This window comes from Prorops nasuta, unplaced genomic scaffold, assembly GCF_024137725.1.
Source record: "Prorops nasuta isolate Cenicafe-Biocafe unplaced genomic scaffold, Cenicafe_Pnas_1.2 PNAS00001, whole genome shotgun sequence".
Classification (NCBI taxonomy): Eukaryota; Metazoa; Arthropoda; class Insecta; order Hymenoptera; family Bethylidae; genus Prorops; species Prorops nasuta.
The window spans coordinates 9598313-9618790 of NW_027116798.1; the positions used below are offsets into that span (position 1 = coordinate 9598313).

The window sequence follows — 20478 nt, forward strand, 5'->3', positions numbered from 1 at the left end:
ATATACAAGAGATAATATCGATATCAAACAATATCCTGTTGATTACTATCGATACTAGAGCACTCCATATTGTCCCTAGAATATCGATATCTAGATATATCGATACGTATCGCCCATCACTAGTGGGGATTCTTCATGGAGGTACGAATTAGGGATGGGCGATGTTAGAAAAAAGTATCGATGTTTAATAAATCGACTTTTGAATAAATCGATAAAAAAGATCGATTATTCTTAAAAATAATCGATTTAAATCTATGTTTAAAATTTTATATTTTTCTCAATTATATATTGAATTATTATTATAAAAAACTTAGGATAAACTGATAAAAAAATATAATAAATAAAGAATTATTCATTAATTTTATTTACCATTATCATCGCGTGAACAAAACAAATATATTATTTTCATATAATATAGTATATGTATAAATACTATATAGTAATAATATCTGAAATACATTTGTTTTCCATTTCTATTCTGTGGAAATAATTAAATACAAAAATACTTACAAGTTGTTGATGTAATCATTATTACAAATTAATATATGCGTAGCCAGGCTCTGTACTGCTATATAGTCGATTTTCAAAAAAATATAATGGCCAAGTCAATGTATAGTTAACGAATTTAAAAATCACTTATCTATAATTTATGTAACGTGTATTATACATTTTGCTGCTAGGAGCAATTACGCTCCGCTTCACAAAACATCGAAGAGAAGGTATCTAAAAATCGATGTAAAGTCGATTAATCGGATTTGGAAAGATCGATTTTAAATAATCAATTTTGCAAAAAAATACATCGATTTTTCCATAATCGGCGTAACATCGCCCATCACTAGACTACGAAGTACCTGGAGAGAGCATAATCTTGCGGGGTAACTACGCGAAGGGTGAGGGGAAGGAAGGCTGACCGCCATCTTTGTGGCATAGGTTGCCTATATATATTGATATATATAACAATGTAAGTTTCGGCCATTAATCTTGCGCCAGGCGAGGGGAAATAGCAATTAGAGGGGTGAAGGGATATCTAGGGAGTTTGTCCGTAGCTGTCAAATGGCGCGATTAACCCTCAATTTTGGATCGTAAACAAATGTAATATTTTCTGAAAACGATTCCGGAAAAGAAGGAAGGATTTTAATACATAACAGAGAGGAAAAAATATATCAGATGAGTATAAATTAATAACACAAAATGAAAACTATTGTGAATTTATAAAGAAATATACTTTGTGGTTATTTTATTTCTGTTACAGGCTAAATCCTATTCTTCATGAATTTAAAGCGCAGGAAAGAAATACTTAAAGAACAATGAATGAAAAGGACCAATTTATAAAGCATTTCTGTGTGGCCCAATAGTTTCAATAATTGTGACATAATGTTATAATAGTGAAAGTGTAAGAAAGATTGCTGCGTATACAAAGAAATTTTATTATAAAATAATAATGATGTTTAATAATGTTTTGATTCCTATTATTATAAATTAAAGTTTGTTCAATAAAAATATTATTTTAATTTTTTCCTTAACCATACACAATTTCTATACGTACATAGTAATTACATATTCTTGCAGAACCTATCTTTAAGCTACTCTAACTAAATTGCAACTATTTTAAATCTACAGCTCATAATTATTTATTTCAATGATTTTTATTTTTCAAAGTGAGACAAATTGCGTAGAGTTTCTGCAAATTTCTTGTTAGTCTGTCACATTCTTCGACATATTACCTTTTATGATATTTATATGACTTCTTTGCACTATTTTCTTCTAGTCTATAACATATAAGAATAATTTTATTATCAATTTTAAATACATGCAGATAAGATGATTATGTTGATATGTAATTAATTTTATAAATATTGGAATGATTGTTAAACCATTGTCTTATTAAATTTGGAAAATTGGCATTTGAATGATGCTATTTAAATTGGGCCTCTCTTCTGTGACATATGTTTTCATAATACTTGGATAGATAAAGTTTCTTAAAAGTTATATGGGTATAATACTGAGTTCATCTTATCTTTTAGCTTCAAGTAGTTTTCCAGCTGTGTTTAAATATACATTTTGAATATAGAATACTCATCTTATTTCCTTACTCTTATTATAATGTTGTCAGGATTGATAGAAAGATATTTCAATCATCTGAAAATGATAGGATATACATATGACGACTGGATAAATTAAGGTTTTAGGACAGATAAGTCTCATGAACAAATGGGAATAATAAAATAAGTATTGCATATTGGGAATGGATATCCAAATATGTAGCTGGAAAATATAATTTGAAGCTAAAAACAAGATGAACTCAGCAGTATACATAAACATATTGGTCAACAATATCCTCTCAAATGGAAGGAAAAGATATCATGTGGATGAGGTGCCAAACATATTTAAGTACAATAAGTCCAGTGTCCATTCTTCAAATTTAATACAGCAATAGTTTACCAATTATCCTAATTATTATAGAAATAATTAGAATGCAGAATAAGCATATCTGAGCATATTTGAAAATATTTAGAGAATTATTGGTATATGTGTTCAAAACTAGAAGAAGAAGGAATAATCAAGGCAAATAAATGTTATACGAGATGTGGAAGCATGTGAAGTACGGATGAATAAGAAATTAGCAGAAACTTTATACAAATAATCTCACATTGAATAATAAAAATCATTGAAATAAATAGTTATGAGCTGTGGATTTAAAATAGTTGCTATTTCGTTAGAATAGCTTAAAGATAGGTTCTACAAGAATATGTAATTACTATGTACGTATAGAAATTGTGTATGATTAAGGAAGAAATTAAAATAATATTTTTATTGAACTAACTTTAATTTATAATAATAGGAATCAAAACATTATTAAACATCATTATTATTTTATAATAAAATTTCTTTGTTTACGCAGCAATCTTTCTTACGCATTCACTACTATAACATTATGTCACAATTATTGAAACTATTGGGCCACACAGAAATTCTTTATAAATTAGTCCTTTTCATTCATTGTTCTTTAAGTATTTCTTTCCTGCGATTTAAATTCATGAAGAATTGGATTTAGCCTGTAACAGAAATAAAATAACCACAAAGTATATTTCTTTATAAAATCACAATAATTTTCATTTTGTGTTATTAATTTATACTCATCTGATATATTTTTTCTTCTCTGTTATGTATTAAAATCCTTCCTTCTTTTCCGCAATCGTTTTCCGAAAATATTACTTTTGTTTACGATCCAAAATTGAGGGTTAATCGTGCCATTTGACAGCTACGGACAAACTCCCTAGATATCCCTTCACCCCTCTAATTTCTACTTCCCCTCGCCAGGCGCAAGATTAATGGCCGAAACTTACATTGTCATATATATCAATATATTGTTACGTTTCCCGTAACCCGCGCGCGAAATAAACAACACTTATTAATACTTTGAACTCAAAAACGTTTAATAGGACCAAACACAAACTACTATTCTTTATTATATTTGCTATTTGTCGGTTTTTAGAGATTCTTAGAAACACGTCTACTCGGTAAGACTGTAATTGCTGCTCTCCCTTAGTTCATATTCATACCGATGTTCTTTTCTCACCCCAAACATCCCTTGACAACACCTACTATATGTCTCATTCCTTTACATTCCTTTATCCCCCACACTCATTCAACTTATCATTACTTTCACACTCATTCATCCATACCCGCGATTTCTACCCTATCTTCCGAAGCTGCTCCGCTACATTACTCCCCTACTAAAAAAAATTGTTCGTCCTCGAACACACTCATACTTCCTAACTTAACCTAGTCGCGAAATTCGGTAGAGGGTAAAGTGCCATAATATTTTCCTATAGCAAATTTAAGGAACTTTGGGTGAGTAGTTTATATTATGCAGCACATGCCCTCTACCGTCTCATCAACTATAAAATAATATGATATAGTAATGTTCATCCTTCCTTAAACATTTATGTACTGTATGAGGTTAATTTGGAGATTATGAAATCATATATTTTTTCTTTCAGTTACAAAATGTTGACTGTATAATAGTTTTGAAATGCAAACTATTCTTATTTTTTATTGAAATTAAATAAAACTTATTCAGAAAACATACAAACACATTTTGATTATGCATGTCTACACAATTTAGTGGATACATTGACGTGTTTAATATTATCCTTTACTAAGGAGCGAACTCATAAATAGGTAAAACTTGTATGCATGTTTAAACAAATATTTGTATTCCTTTTTTAGTGTTTCTTCGTCTTCAATAAAATAATTTTTTTTTCATAAATTACGTAATGCTTTACTATTATTTTTTATGATACCATATAATCGTTTACAAATTCCCCTTTTCATATTACACAATTTTAATGTTTTCTACACTAAAGCTGAAGATATTTTTGATGAAGAATAATAGTTATAGCCTTTCTAAACACTCGCCTTTGAGAACCTTATAATTTCAGCATCACTTATCTACACCCAGATTTTAACAGTCTAATCTCACTAGTGTTATAGCTGTTACTTATTGTATTTTAAAGTTGCTTTTTATATTCCTCTTTTTTATAATATGAAAAGTAATTAATACACTTTATTTTAATAAATATTTACACAGACGTGCCAAATCTCATTTTCCTCATTTTTAAAAATGGTCGGAGACGATTCTTGTAGATCTTATTGTGTTGTAAACGAACCTGATTTTGAAATTACTCCAGTACATCAGATTTTTTTTTAATTTTTAGCTTAAATAGTACAAAATGGCTTTTTTCGCCATTTCCATTATTTTACTTCAGAGAACGAATTTTGTTTAAATTCCACAATTAAACCATATAGTATTATTCGTTAGCTTTAAAATCCATTTTCAAAACTTATTATACTAGCAGGATGCGATGCAATAGTGGTAATTTACAAAAAGAAAATTTGTTCTCTAAAATAAAAATCATAAACTGAGGAAAACAGCCGTTTTTCAGCCATTTAACTGATATTTCAAAACACCTGATGTGATAGAGAAATTTCAAAGCCACATTCATATTCAGTAAAAAAAATGGAAGAATTGCCCCTCCCCCCCCCCCCCCCCCTCCTTCCCGTCCATTCTTGAAACTGAGAAAATTGAATTTTCCAGGTCTGTGTTATTGTTGAAGATATAAAGTCGTAGCAAACTATACATATTACAATAATAGCATAGATACCACACATGCTACCATAGGAGTTGTTGAATTGTTCTCATCTTTTCACACCGTTCAGAAAATACTTGTAAAATTTCCTTTATGGCTGCTGGTAAAAATTCCTCCATTTCCTTATCTCATTCTTGTATGACAATTCCAAATATTTTCTTCTTTTATATATAAGTTGAACTTCCTGTAATCATTAAACACGGTATGAGGATCTTAATTGCAGCTTCGAAACTGGACATATAATAATAATATGAAAAATACATTAGAATATTACAAATAATATCAAATCAACAGACCTATTAAAGACACTATCTCAACTAGACCTAAGACTGTATGATGAAATTTTTCTAATTAAATAGTCAAGAGTACTTTCGATATGTAAAGTATTAGTGTTAATCAAGCATATAAACACAATATATAACATGCTATTGTTAGACAATATGTCAAAAATTACTAAGTTGATCTTTCACTCTTTGTCGAAGGGTATGGAAATTATTCTGTGGGAGATTTCCATTCTATGTCAACTTTAGATCAATAAAAAATTGAAGATGGCTTACAATAAATAAATGATTAAATCTGTAAAATAAACAAAATACATCCACAAAGCATACAAAAGATTTATTCTTGAATATGCACTTATTATATACAAAAGATATACTTATCTAAAAGTATTTTTGTTATATTCTTTGTGCATATGCCATATGGCATCAATATGTATAGTGAATGACAGGCCATTTCTCTTTGGTTTTCTTACAGAGATGGTTATTATACTTTTAATTCTTTTATGCCTCAAACTTTCTATATTACTTATTATAATCTTTTAATTTCAGCTGTAAGTATCAATGCACACACATTTACATGAAAACATTTTTGGATTACTTGTGTTCGTAAGTTTCTTCTACTCGCACGCATGCGCACAAAATACATTATAATATAGTCTACTCATCGAAAGCTCCATCCCTAGAAAGTAACTATAAAATTTTATGGCACTTTACCCTCTACCCGAAATTCATTCTTCCCCGGAGCAACTTCGAATTCATTTCGGGACCTATACGCATAGGACGAAATGAATTCCCCTACCGACCAGCATTCGCTTGCCCAACTGGCATTCCTAGGAAAACCTATGCCAAAAACCTAGGAAGATCGGTAGTGTACTGGCGGTTTCTTTCTTCCCCTTTTCTTTCTTCTCCGGCACTCAAGAGGCTTGAAGCTTCTATCTTGCACCGTCCCTCGAACTCAAGACGTCTCCCGAGCCGAGTCCCAGGAAAAATACGCCGACTTTTCCTGACCCTGGAAGGCCGATCAACTCCTTCCAGACCCTAGGAGAGTCCACTCAATCCCAGCCATCCATGTAGGCCTGACTATCCTGCATGGACACCCTCCTTTTTCCAGAACCGGAATCAGGAGACCAGGAAACAGAAACTCTTCTGTTTTCCTGAAAAATAAGTAGAGGCAGTAATATTTTCCTTTTCAACTATTTTTATTAATTGTGAGCGTTTTCATTTTACCCCTCACATTCACGGAATCAGTGAAGTCAAAATTTTAACTATCTATAATTTTAAATTATGCATTTACAATTATTAACCATTCATTCAACCATTCATACATGAACTCCTATTCAACCATATGCCCGTACCAGTCTTTAACCTTATAAGTTAGATGGATGGCGGCTGAGAGGTAGTTCTCTTTTAAGAACTCCTTAGTTCAGAAACAATTATCTCCTACTGGAATAATTGTTTTTGCACCTTAAAACCTCCTGCGTCCCAGACCCTGACAGAATAGAAACCTAGCGCACCATGATAGCCCGTGAGAGTTCTAATTCCCATCCCGGTCCAGTCGAAACAACTGTGAAGGCGGAGAACTTCATTAAAAAAAAAAAAAATTTCATACCTATGCATAACTTAAATGATTCTAATTATCATAAAACTTGGCTAATCTATCTATGTGCACTATTTTGCACTTTGACTTCCCTGATTTCTGAATCCTAAACACTACATCATTAATTTTATCTCTAATTATATACGGTCCTTCCCAATTAGATTGTAGTTTAGGGCATTTTCCTTTTGTTCTCATTGGTTGAAACAACCAAACCTTATCTCCTTTATTTTTGCTACAATGAAAGTGAATTTCGTAGTCCAATTCTGAAATTGTAAAATTATTGATGTTTTTCCACTAATAAACAAAGGATCATCTGTTATTCCTTCTAATGCTTCAAACTCCCTTTCCTTTTGTATTAATAATTGATTTCTATGCACAAATTCTTCATTAATAACTGAAATTACTGCTCCGGTATCTATTAAAAATTCCACTGAAGTTTCACCTATTTTTCCTGTTACATAAATACCACTGAAATCTTTAACCCCCTTTACTAATGCTAAACTAAATGGGGGTTCCTTTGGAATCGACATTCTCCCCTCCATATCGATTAATTGGCGTTTCCCTTCTTCGAATTCTCTTTATTAATATTTCTTCTTTCTGGACATTCTCTCTTAAAATGCCCTGATTTTCCACAATTGTAACATTTTATACTAGTATCATTCCTATATCCTTTTGCTGAACTATTTCTTTCATTATTTTCCCCATTATTATTATCTTGTTTCGAATACCTACTATCTTTCCTTCGCGACATGTCAACAATTACTTTAACCTCCATTGCCTTAGTCACTAGTCTATCAAAACTATTTTCCCCAAATAACCTTAAATCTCTTTGTAAATAAGGATTCTTAAGAGCATCTATGAATTTCCCACATAATAATCTATTCTTAATGTCTGCTGGGCAATTCGGAAAGGCGGCTAACGCTAACCTTTCTAACTCATTCGCTAAGGCTGGAATACTTTCATTTTCTTTTTGTTTATATGTCTGGAATGTTGTATAAAATAAATTCTCCATATGCCTATTTCCAAATCTCCTATCTAGGGTTTGAACTAAAACATCAAAATTATTTCTTTCAGTATCCTTTAATCCTACTAATACTGAAAGTGCTGGGCCTTCTAAAGAATTTAAAAGTGTCATTGTTTTCGTTCTTTCATCCCACCCACCGGTTGATGCAATTGACAAAAACTTTGCATAAAATTCTGGCCATGATTCTCTTCCATCAAACAACAGAGGTCGCCACTGAGGGTTAGTCATGAAGCAACCACCTGAAGCCAGGAGACTCCTGTCAACCCGCACTCCAGATGACAGCTGTTGACCACCTTCAATTCGCACGTCATTTCTAGTACTTTCGATTCGATATCGATCCGAAGCCAGGAGACTTCTGTCAACCTGAACTCCAGATGATATCACTCGATCGATTTCGCCATATTGGTTCCTTTCCTCACTTCTTATGTCATATCGATCTGAAGTCGGAAGGTTATTACCAACCCGATCTTCAGATGACAGCGGACATATTTCACTTCTTGTCTGACTATCTATTACTCTTTCCACTGTTCCCTCCCTTCTAATTGACACCGATGCTACGTTATCCCTGCCTCCTGGCATTTCACTATTAACGTTTTCCCTACTCGGAACGGAAAGAGATTCACTTCTTGTCGCGGACGCGGAAGCTGTGCTTCTAGTTTCTAGATTCTTAAGCCTATTATCAAATTGGAAAAGACTGGCCTGTAAATTCTGGGTAATCCCTTCCAGCAATCTTTCCGACATCCTGTCAACAACGCTCGTTGACACCTCCCTGGTGATGTTCTCCGTCAACCGCTTCTCCAAGGCAGCCTCGCGTTGGTCCAAAAGTCGGTTGAGGTCCTCTCGATTTAATAGAGTCCATGCATCACCAGTCGCTATGTCTCCCATCCTTTGGGGCTCTCCATACGCTGATCTACCAGGGCTTGATCCTTGTGCCATCTCAATGTTTTTCTCGCTCGCTCCCTCACGAAATCAAAATGTTCAAACTTTTACACGCACGCACGCACAGAATGAGGCTTATCAGTCCTTTTATTCTTCAAAAACAAAAATTGTGGGACAAGGAAACGATTCCTTTCGCGAATCCCACTTCTGACACCAAATGTTACGTTTCCCGTAACCCGCGCGCGAAATAAACAACACTTATTAATACTTTGAACTCAAAAACGTTTAATAGGACCAAACACAAACTACTATTCTTTATTATATTTGCTATTTGTCGGTTTTTAGAGATTCTTAGAAACACGTCTACTCGGTAAGACTGTAATTGCTGCTCTCCCTTAGTTCATATTCATACCGATGTTCTTTTCTCACCCCAAACATCCCTTGACAACACCTACTATATGTCTCATTCCTTTATCCCCCACACTCATTCAACTTATCACTACTTTCACACTCATTCATCCATACCCGCGATTTCTACCCTATCTTCCGAAGCTGCTCCGCTACAATATATAGGCAACCTATGCCACAAAGATGGCGGCCAGCCTTCCTTCCCCTCATCCTTCGCGTAGTACCCCCCTCGCCTAAAACGGGACCTTATACTCTCTCCAGGTACTTCGTATCTCCATGTGATTCTTAGCTATAGTTCGAAACCACGATCAGGATTAGCTGTTAGCGAGCCAATAGGAAAAAGCTACGCTGGATCGAGTAGTACTTTCAGTAGAAACTGTAGTTTTTGTGGAGAGACTAGACGAGGGTAGAGCGATGAGCAACTCGGTGAAGAATCTTTCTGATGTTATCGGTAAATAAAAAGAGTAAAGAACGAACACGTCTAAATTATTGTAGGTAGAAACCTATATATGGTGACCCCGACGTGATCGCGGATTAATATTTATTATCGAGTTCAGTGATGTTCGGTTTCGGTAAAGCCTTAATCGACCTGGGTCGGTCGAAGCTACGCGTCGAGAGGATTTTATGCCAAATAAATCCAACATCTCAGCGGATTTAGAGGCTATAGGGACCGTGCACATCAACACAATGACAGTGAGATGAGAATGTGTATTGGTGTATATGCATACTATCAGCGCAAACTATCGGTCAATTTTCGCAGTTTTTGAGTGTAATTTATTTATACGTATATAGTTACACATTGACACTTCGCTATCATTGTGTTGGTGTGCACGGTCTCTATTGAGTGTGAGCTTGTTGGTGGAGGGGATAAACGATATGGAACACAGCGCTTGCAGCGGAGAAGTTGCAAGTTAAACGGCGTACATCAGCGTACAATGACCGGCAGAAATGGCGTCCCTTGATGCGTTTAGGAACCGCATTTTAGGATCCTTCACTGTATACTCTATTCTGCTAGGCGGAGATAGGGGAATGGAACGCGATAACTATAGTAGTTAGTTTATCTCGCTCTAAATGCGTGAGTGCGAGAGAGAGAGAGCTTTATACGGCATAGCAGGGCAAGCCACGCGTCCCGAGGCTTATTTCTATCTGTGCCATTGCCTATGGCTATCTCTCTCGCTCGGTAAGAATCATTCGTCCGTCCTTGTTTAGGTCAGTTCTACGCCAATGGATACTCTCTAAAGAAGATTTTCTCAGGCGACACCATTGAAGACTACGATTACAGCGAGGATTTTAAAATACTGTGCACCTGTCACTGTCAAACGTCAGTATGAAAGATTATTGTCGCTTACAGCGTTTGGTGCAATTAACATTATAAGTCTGGATTATTATGTGATATTCTGTAATGCACAAAAACAAATGCCGAAGAAGCGAGCTCCTGCTCATATGGATTAGATGACAAAAAAAGCATAAATATAACATTGTATATTTTAAGGTTTGCAAAAATATGTTTGGAGGCAGTAGCAATGCTTCCAAATAATTAACAAAAAGAAAAGATAATAATGCTTTTAAAATGAAAAAAAATATCTCCCGCGGGACTCGAACCACCGACAAAAGCGCTTTAACTAATCTTCGAGGCAAGCGACCTAGCCATTGAGCCACGAACTCTTCATGACCATTGATCAAGATTTCTTCAATGTAAATGATATTTTAAACTGAAGGATATTGAGATATATTATTATCAATGTGTAACGATTATAAAAATATTTCTCTAATAATAATTAGTTAAGTGTGCGCGTTTAGGATATTATTTTATACATGTTAAAATTTAAAAGAAATAACTCTTCTTAGTCTGATTAATAAACGAGTGAATTTTATTAATTAAAATTATGTTATATTTACAAGAAAAGTTACATAAGTGGAAACCAGTATATTCTTATATTTAAATGAGTTTCTTCTATAATGCCAATAACTTATTGGTTTAAAAAATTAAAAGTAAATTAACATATGTATATATATATGTGCATTACAGAATATCACATAATAATCCAGACTTATAATGTTAATTGCACCAAACGCTGTAAGCGACAATAATCTTTCATACTGACGTTTGACAGTGACAGGTGCACAGTATTTTAAAATCCTCGCTGTAATCGTAGTCTTCAATGGTGTCGCCTGAGAAAATCTTCTTTAGAGAGTATCCATTGGCGTAGAACTGACCTAAACAAGGACGGACGAATGATTCTTACCGAGCGAGAGAGATAGCCATAGGCAATGGCACAGATAGAAATAAGCCTCGGGACGCCTGGCTTGCCCTGCTATGCCGTATAAAGCTCTCTCTCTCGCACTCACGCATTTAAAGCGAGATAAACTAACTACTATAGTTATCGCGTTCCATTCCCCTATCTCCGCCTAGCAGAATAGAGTATACAGTGAAGGATCCTAAAATGCGGTTCCTAAACGCATCAAGGGACGCCATTTATGCCGGTCATTGTACATCTAGATCCAGTCGATCCAGGGACGTTTCCGTAAATAAATCGGATTTTCAATCCTGATTAAACACTGCAGAAGTGCAACTAATTTAGGGAAAAAATATATAAATTCCCTAGATCTCAATCGGATTATGGCTTTCCGTAGAATGCAATCGGATTGAGATTGGTCTGACTATGAGAATGATCAAGAAATCTGTATCATCAAATTTACAAATTATAGGATTAATTGCTAAAAGTTTCGAACTTAAACTTTTTCTACCTCACATCTCAGTTTTTCATAAATTAATTGTGACTATTCAAATTGAGAGAAAGTAGCTTTTTTTAGATATACTTTTTCATTTGTTAAAAGTACCTTTACGTTTTTACTTTAATTCTTATATTCAGTGTTTCTTTTTATGCAATTTCTGTATTAGCTATTCGCTATGTGCACACCTACACATTGGTAGTCAGGTAAGAATGTGTAGTGATGCATATGCATAATATCAGCGCTGACTGTCGGTAAATTTTGTCACTTTTGTCGGACTTTTTTTGTTTATGTATATTGCTACACATTCTTACCTGATTGCCAACGTGTAGGTGTGCACATAGCGGATAATGGATGAAGAAGAAGTAACTGAAGATGCTATTAATGAAGGAATAGGTATACATTCAAATATTGAATCTGTGCTAGGATTCTGTAACTTCCCAGCGATGATTGTCGGTATCGCTAACTACCGATAGTTGTCGCTTGCAGTAACGAAAAGAGCGATTCTGTAACTTCCGTCTATATGGATTCAGTAACTAGTTATCGACAACTTTCGGTAATTGAATCGAGTTACCGAGAGATATCGCTAAGAGCGATTCTGTAACACAAAGTTTTCGATAATTGTCGTTAAAAATGGCGGTCGCTAACGAATTCTATCGTTAACTTAACGACGACTGTGATAGGCGTCGGTAGAAGTTTACCGAGAAAGTAAATATAATAAATGTCACAAATATTTCTTAAATTAATATTTAGATATCACAAAAAAGTACTTACAATAAATTTTCTTTATAAATTAAGGCTTACAGTAAAAATCATAGGAAATAAAATTTAATATTTTTCCAATTTTTATATTTAAAAATAACTATATATATATATATGTATATATGCAGAGGTTTTCTCTAAAATATAGAATTAATTGTATTATTTAACTATAGCACACAGGCACTAACTGTACATTGTCTGACTCAAAAAAATGTTAAAACATTAATTTTTAATACTTATTTTAATTAAAATATACTTACGTTTTAATACTTCTTTTAAATAAAATATGATAATATTGCTATAGTAAGAATTGCTATAGTCAAAATTGATATAGTCAAGTAACATAAAAATTCCTATTTCGGTTGGTATTAAATACACCAATATTACCAACTTCCCTAGAACCTTAACGAATTTTATCGTTATCGTACAAATATGAGTTGCACCGACTATTGTCGTAAAACTAAAGTTACAGAATCGCTCATTCGTTAGCGCAAGCGATAACTGTCGGTAGTTAGCGATACCGACAGTTGTCGTTAAGGGGTTTGACCCACTTGAGGCCAAAAACACTCACAATATAATAGTTGATGTGGTATATATTATTTATTACGAGCATTGTGAGTTTTTGGTGGAATGCGTGCAAGGAAAAGCAAATGTTTATTAAAGTTATTCGTCGGATAAATTTTATATTAGTACCGTTGAACCTCTAGCGACATCTATCTCGGTCGTTGTTAAGTTATAACGATATTATTAGTTTTCCTTTCAATAAAAGACTCAGTGAAATATCAATTCTCAGCTAAATGATTCGGTTTAGTACAATTTATATTAACTTCAATTGTTTGTAACTCCGTCGCTTAACTAAGATTGAACTGAGAGTTTTCTTAAAAAGGAAAGGTACGTTTATTCGGTAGGATTCGGTAGGTTACCGACAGTACCGACATTACAAGCGACAATCATCGCTGACTCTGAGTTACAGAATCGCACTTAGCGATTTCTGTCGGTAACTGGACTTAACGATACCGAAAGTTGTCGCTAAGAGTTACAGAATCCCACTACTGTTTAAAATGGACATGTAAATTAATGTAAATCGTCAATTTTCTTTATAGATTCCTGTAAATTTAACTGGAATTATGATCAAACAAAGTTATTGATAGATGAAGTTCAAAAGAAGTGGAAGCAACTTAATAAGAAAAATTGTTTTTCGAAAAAGATATGGAGAGAAATTTCTGATAATTTTAAGAAACAAGGGTATTCAGTATCAGATGAACAGTGCTCTATCAAATGGAAGAATCTAAAACAAAAATTTAAAAGTATTAAAGCTCACAATAGCCAAACAGGAGCCAATAGAAAAGATTGGGTATATTTAGATTATTTAGAAGATATTTTGAATCCAATGCCTGAAGTAACACCTATTTCATTAGCATTCAGCAGCAAAGGCTTCAGATTGTCAAGTACAGGTTGTAACGAAGACAATGAAATTGAAAATGCTTGTTGCTCAGTACCTTTAAACAGATATATAAAGAAACGTGAAAGAAATGAGAAAATAACTTTAAAAGATATTTTTATACAAAAAGAAGAACATCATCGTGAGAATATGCGAATGAAAGAAAAATTTTACAAATTATTAAAAGGTAATACAAAGTTATAGTGGACTGACTACACTTTTTATTTTGATTATCACATATAATCTTATGTTCGTTATTTATGCTTATCTCTCATAAAAAGTTATAACGTGTTACATGCTTCGAATTGAAAAGTTTTATTTGTATATTAAAATTTTTAGTTATAAGAAAGCATGATGTGTCGACTGTTTCAGATTTGTATTTAATTTTAAAAACTAATGTTTTTCAACTGTTTGATCCTATAATAATTTAAAACTTTTAAAATAAATATTTTATTTAATTCTCTGTGATATTAGGTAGTTCAATAAACTAATTACTTGAGAATATCATTTATAAATATTATTTTTACCTAAAGGCAGAACATAGAAGATTCTGTATTATTTTAATGTAGCAAAATTACTATTTTATATATAATTTAAGTATTAAACATACTGACTGAACGAGATTAGTTGAAAAAGAATTATATATATGTTTATATAACGAAGAATGGAAGCTAGAAATCTAAAACAACCGTAGAAACTTAACTATCTAAGCTATTTTTTAAATATGATAAGGTTTTCGAAATATTTTTTGTATAAATATTTTATGAACTTAGAAATAATAGTTTATTGATTTTATTGACTTTCTGGAAAATTCTGAATATATATAGATCGTACATTTCATACTTTAAGATATGCATTATATGCTATTTAAAAATATTTTCCTACATTTTGTCCTTTTTAATCGTAAATGGAAAAATATATTTTATATTTACTATACCTTAAAAAAACATAAAATTCTAGTTCTATTGCAAAAAATTTCTGTATCCATTTTCAAAATTGAATTAAAAACTGTTATTACTTCAAGTTTAAGGAAAATTAAGGATCGGTATCAGATGGAAAGTCGACAAGCCTTTAAATCCAACATTATCGACTACAATGTAAGAGTGCAAATTTTGATTGATAGATTTTCAGATTTTTGTTTATTAAGTTAAATATAAAACTTGCTTGCTTTCCATTACACTGGCCCTAAGAATCTATATATATTAAATACAATTTGATCATTTTAAAAGATAAACATTTTTTAATTTAAATACTAATATATTTTACAAAACAATTACATTTAATGTAAATTTCATATTCTTTTGCCTACTTTAAATACGACCATCAATCAGTTTATTAAATTAGCTATAATATTACGTTTTTCCTCACCATTTGTAAATATATTTTCATCATAATCATTAAAATCATCGTCATTATTATTTTCTCCATTAATATATTGTTCGTTGTCACTAATCTCATCTTCGTTATCTATACAAATGTTGTGTAATACACAGCAAGCTAATATAATAAGAGGTACCATATCCACATTAAACATGTAGATATAATTTAATTTTCTAAACCTACATTTTAGTAGTCCAAAAGCTCGCTCTATTATTATCCTTGTGGAACTTAATTTTTTATTATAATTAATTTGCAGTTCACTTAAGTGGCCATTATCTTTATACGGTGTAAGTAGAACTCGTGATAATGGATATGCCGAATCACCAAGCAAATGTAGATATCCCGGACAATATTGTTCCCTGTTATTATCTATCAGATGTTTTAAATCACTCAGTTGCCAAACCCGAGCGTCATGGACGCTACCACAATATCCAGCAAAAATGTCTATAAATTTCATGTTGTAATCACAAACTCCTTGTAAAATTACAGAGTGAAAGCCTTTACGATTTATGTAACTGTTGGGATGTTCTGTAGGAGCACTTATTGAGATGTGACATCCATCAATAACACCCACAACTCCGGGGAAATTGCTAATTTCTGCAAATTTGGTTGCATTCCGCATTAATTGACCATTTGTAGGCCATTTGATATACTCATTAATATGATTTTCTAGAACATGTGATACGTTAAACACGCACTTCCAAACTATATCTTTGCTCATATTAAACCTGTCTGCAACTGATCTGTAAGTAATAAATATAAAGATTCTATTATATATGTATTTTGTCCATTATATATACAAAAACATAATATTTCTATGATTAATATTATTGCGACTAATATTCACTATTTATATTTCACTAAATTAAAAATAGACATTTGTATAATATCAGCTTACGCTTACCTATAAACTTCTTGGTTTCCTAATATCCACAGTGTTACGGCTAACTGTTTACAAGGTTGTATTTTAGGATTACCATTTCTCCGCAGTAAACAAGGACCAATTTTATGTAACAAGGTTTCAAAGGTAGATTTGGAAAGACGAAAGTGTGATTTAAAATCTAAAAATATGATTGTTGTATTAACATAAAAGTATATTATTATTCAAATTGCAACAACTACGAATGAAGGAAAATTTTTAGAATAATTTGAAAACGAAGAAACTACTCAATTCTATAAATGTATTAATGTTTCATGCTTTATTGTTCAGTAACCAATAAAATTATATAGCAAAACAAATAAATTACCTGATAAGGAATAATTACATAAAACTCTTTCATAATACTGATCAATTCTGATATGACGCTCTCTTCTTAAATGAATGAAATCATCAGACATATCATCTTCACCAAATAAAATATTAAAAATTATTGACAGATCCATTGTAAATATACTATTGGTTATTAAATATCAACTGAAATTTAATTTTAATTAACAGCAGTTGAATATAAAGATAAATTGATAGGAAAATATTTACAAGTATTTAAATGTAAGGAAAATTAAGAAAGTCAGAATATGTAAAGACTTAAAATGTAATAGATTGCTCAGGCCTCAGGCAATTCCTCCATAATTGATCCAAGTAGTTTGATCTGGTTTGATCATTCTGATTTCTGATAGACCAATCTCAATCCGATTGCATTCTACGGAAAGCTATAATCCGATTGAGATCTAGGGAATTTATATTTTTTTCCCTAAGTCTGTTGCACTTCTGCAGTGTTTAATCAGGATTGAAAATCCGATTCATTTACGGAAACGTCCCAGATAGTTAGTCCGTAGCTTTCAAATGGCGAGTTTGCATCGTAAACATGGAGTATACTTTCGGAAAATGATTACGGAATAAAAGGATGGATTTGGATAATTATCAGAGAAGAAAAACTATATCAGATGAGTATTTTATTAACAAAACATGAAAATTATTAAGGAAATTTACTTTGTGGTTATTTTATTTCTGTTCCAGGTGAAGTCATGTTTCTGTTGGCTTTCAATGCAAGAAAAAAGTACTCATTGACCAATAAGTAAAAAACTTTGAAGAATTTCTATGTGGCCCAGTGATTTTAATAATTGTGACAATGCTATAATTGTGATAGTGTAATCGATGAGTGCATGTACAAGGAAGTTTTATTGTAAATTAATCATGTACGACAATGCTTGCATTTATTTTAAATTAAATCTAAATGAATTAAAATAATATTTTTCTTTCTTCCTTTCTAAATTCTATTTACTGATAGTAATAATATATTCTCTTATTAGCCATATATTCAATTACTAACTTAATTAAAAGTATTAAATGTTTATAAAGCGTAACTGTTTGTAGCAATGATGTTTATTATTTGATGTAATACAAATTGCATAGGGTTTCTGCAGGTGTCTTCTTAGTCCACTACATCCTTTAACATCTTATGTGACATTTATATCCACCCGTTGCACTATCTTATTCAAGTATATAACTATATTATAACTATTATCCACTTATTTTTACATACACACTGATCTGATAATACTGCTGACTTTTTGTAGTAGTTGAAATGATTGTTATACCAGTTTTTTAACTGCAGGCTTGAATAGATATTTTGAAAATAGAGAACTTATTTCGTTACTGCAATAATGATGTTATAATTGATAGAAAGATTTATCCATCCTTTGCAAATGATATTGTATGTCTAGTAACTGGATTAATGAAGGTTTTAGAACATAAATTTCACAAGGAATTAGCAGTAACAAAATATGTATTATATATAGAGGATGGATATCTCTCTCTCCAAATGTGAATTGGAATTTTCTTTGAAGATAAGAACAATATGAATTCAACAATACACTGAAATGTATAGAAGATCAACATCCTCTCAAATTTCAAGAGATAATATCATACGGAAGATGTTTCAAACACTATAAGAACAATATTTAATGTGTCCATTCTTCAAATTTTGTAGAACCATGGTTTACCAATCATCTTAATGTTATAAAATCAATTATTAAATAAAATAGCCATATCTGAGTTTATTTAAGAATATAAACAAAATATTAGTATATGTTGAAAACTAGAGAAAGGAACTAATGAGTCAAATAAATGTAACAAAACATATGGAAGGATATTGCAGATCACTCCAGAAACTGTATTCAATTTGTACTACAGCAAATAATAAATATCATTACTATAAGCAGCTTCGCTTCACAAACATTAAGTAATTGTGATTTTGTTTGTAAATTAAATAACCTATTACTAATATTAGAGTATGTAATTACTTTGTGTAAATATAATCAGGAAAGGAAGAGGAAAAATATTATTTTCATTTAACTAGCTTTATAATAATAGCAAGCATTGTCGTAGATAAATAATTTACAATAAGGCTTCCATGTACATACACTAATCTCTTACACTTGCACTATTATAACATTGTCACCATTATTAAAATCACTGGGCCACACAGAAAATCTTCATTGCTTTTTCATCTATTGTCAGTAAGTACTATTCTCCTTCATTGTAAGTCAACAGATACAGGACTTCAACTGGAACAAAAATAAAATAACCACAAAGTATATTTCCTTAAAAATTTATACCATTATTTTCATGTTTTGTTAATAAAATACTCATCTGATATAGTTTTTCATTTCTATTATTTATCAAAATCCATCCTTCTTTTCCGCAATCCGTTGCCGAAGTTTGTTTACCATGCAAACGCGGCATTTGACAGCTACGGACTAACTCCCTGGATACTGTGTGTTGACGAGGCTATACGCAGCAGAGAGAGAGAGAGAGAGAGAGAGACATCGCGATTCTATTCCGAGTACGCACTTCATAACATTTAGCGATACACAGATTAAATGAAGCGCTGGAAAAAGATGAAAATATTATGAAAGCATCTCCTTTTCATGCTCTTTCTAACGTTTTCGTCTAATTTGCATGAGAATTTTAACTTTCGATGAAATAAATTGCTAAACGTACGAACGCGTGAGGCTGAAAAGAGCGTTTTTCAGTACAAACGCGGGACAATGGCACAGTCGTATTTCTCAATAGAATTAGATGAAACTAATCATAATCGTTTCCTTTCATTACGCAGATCGTTATAAAGAGCGCGGATTTCGGATATACATCTCAGTATTCGAGATATGAGCGATTGAAGTTGAACGGCGCAAACTCATTTCCTCCATTGTGCGAATCAGCTGTTGCGCACGTGTATCTACAATTGCTCATATCTCGAAAACTAAGATGTTTATCCAAAATCCGCGTTCTTCATGACGATTTAAATAATGAAAGGAATCGTTTCTGATTAGTTTCATCAAATTCTATTGAGAAATACGACTGTGCCATTGTCCCGCGTTTATACTGAAAATCTCTCTTTCCAGCGTTAGCCGTTCGCACTTTTAGCAATTTTATTCTTCAAAAATAAAAGTGCTAATGAAAATTTGAGGTGAGTGTTAAAAACAGCATGAAAAGGAGATGCTTTCATAATATTTTCATATTTTTCCTATCTTTCATTTGGTCAGAGTAACCCAAAATGTAAAGAGAAACCTGATTTGAGTAATTTTCAATGCTTCCCCTCTCCCCACTCCAACATATTGGGATCTGACATAGTTGAAGCGCTCCAAGCGGTAAAAAATGAAAGCAGAGGAAGCCCGGGTTTTACATTGATTCTTATGGATATTTTTCAATAAATTGCAATTTATTATTGAAAACCTTAAAACTTTTGAATTTGGGAGAAAAGTTTGTACAGATATTCTCCATCGAAATCATTATAACCCTCCTGTAATTTCAATAGACATTTAGACACTTAGGCACTTCTGCGCCATATTGAATTTTCTATATATCTATATATATTGAC

General features: G+C 32.2%; 2 protein-coding genes across 2 annotated transcripts; one reads left to right on the forward strand and one right to left on the reverse strand.

Moving 5' to 3' along the window:
* The first annotated feature begins 12425 nt into the window (after positions 1-12425).
* LOC136785684 (uncharacterized) lies at positions 12426-14482 on the forward strand. The gene is made up of 2 exons (XM_066746894.1): positions 12426-12471; positions 13941-14482. Exons 1-2 carry the CDS (start codon positions 12426-12428, stop codon positions 14480-14482), a joined length of 588 nt encoding a protein of 195 aa, XP_066602991.1.
* A 1100-nt stretch (positions 14483-15582) lies between these two features.
* On the reverse strand, positions 15583-17939 carry LOC136775377 (putative nuclease HARBI1). The gene is made up of 3 exons (XM_066730141.1): positions 16906-17939; positions 16563-16719; positions 15583-16401 (listed from the first exon to the last, which is right to left on the reverse strand). Exons 1-3 carry the CDS (start codon positions 17039-17041, stop codon positions 15606-15608), a joined length of 1089 nt encoding a protein of 362 aa, XP_066586238.1. The 5' UTR covers positions 17042-17939; the 3' UTR covers positions 15583-15605.
* Between the last annotated feature and the right edge of the window lie 2539 nt (positions 17940-20478).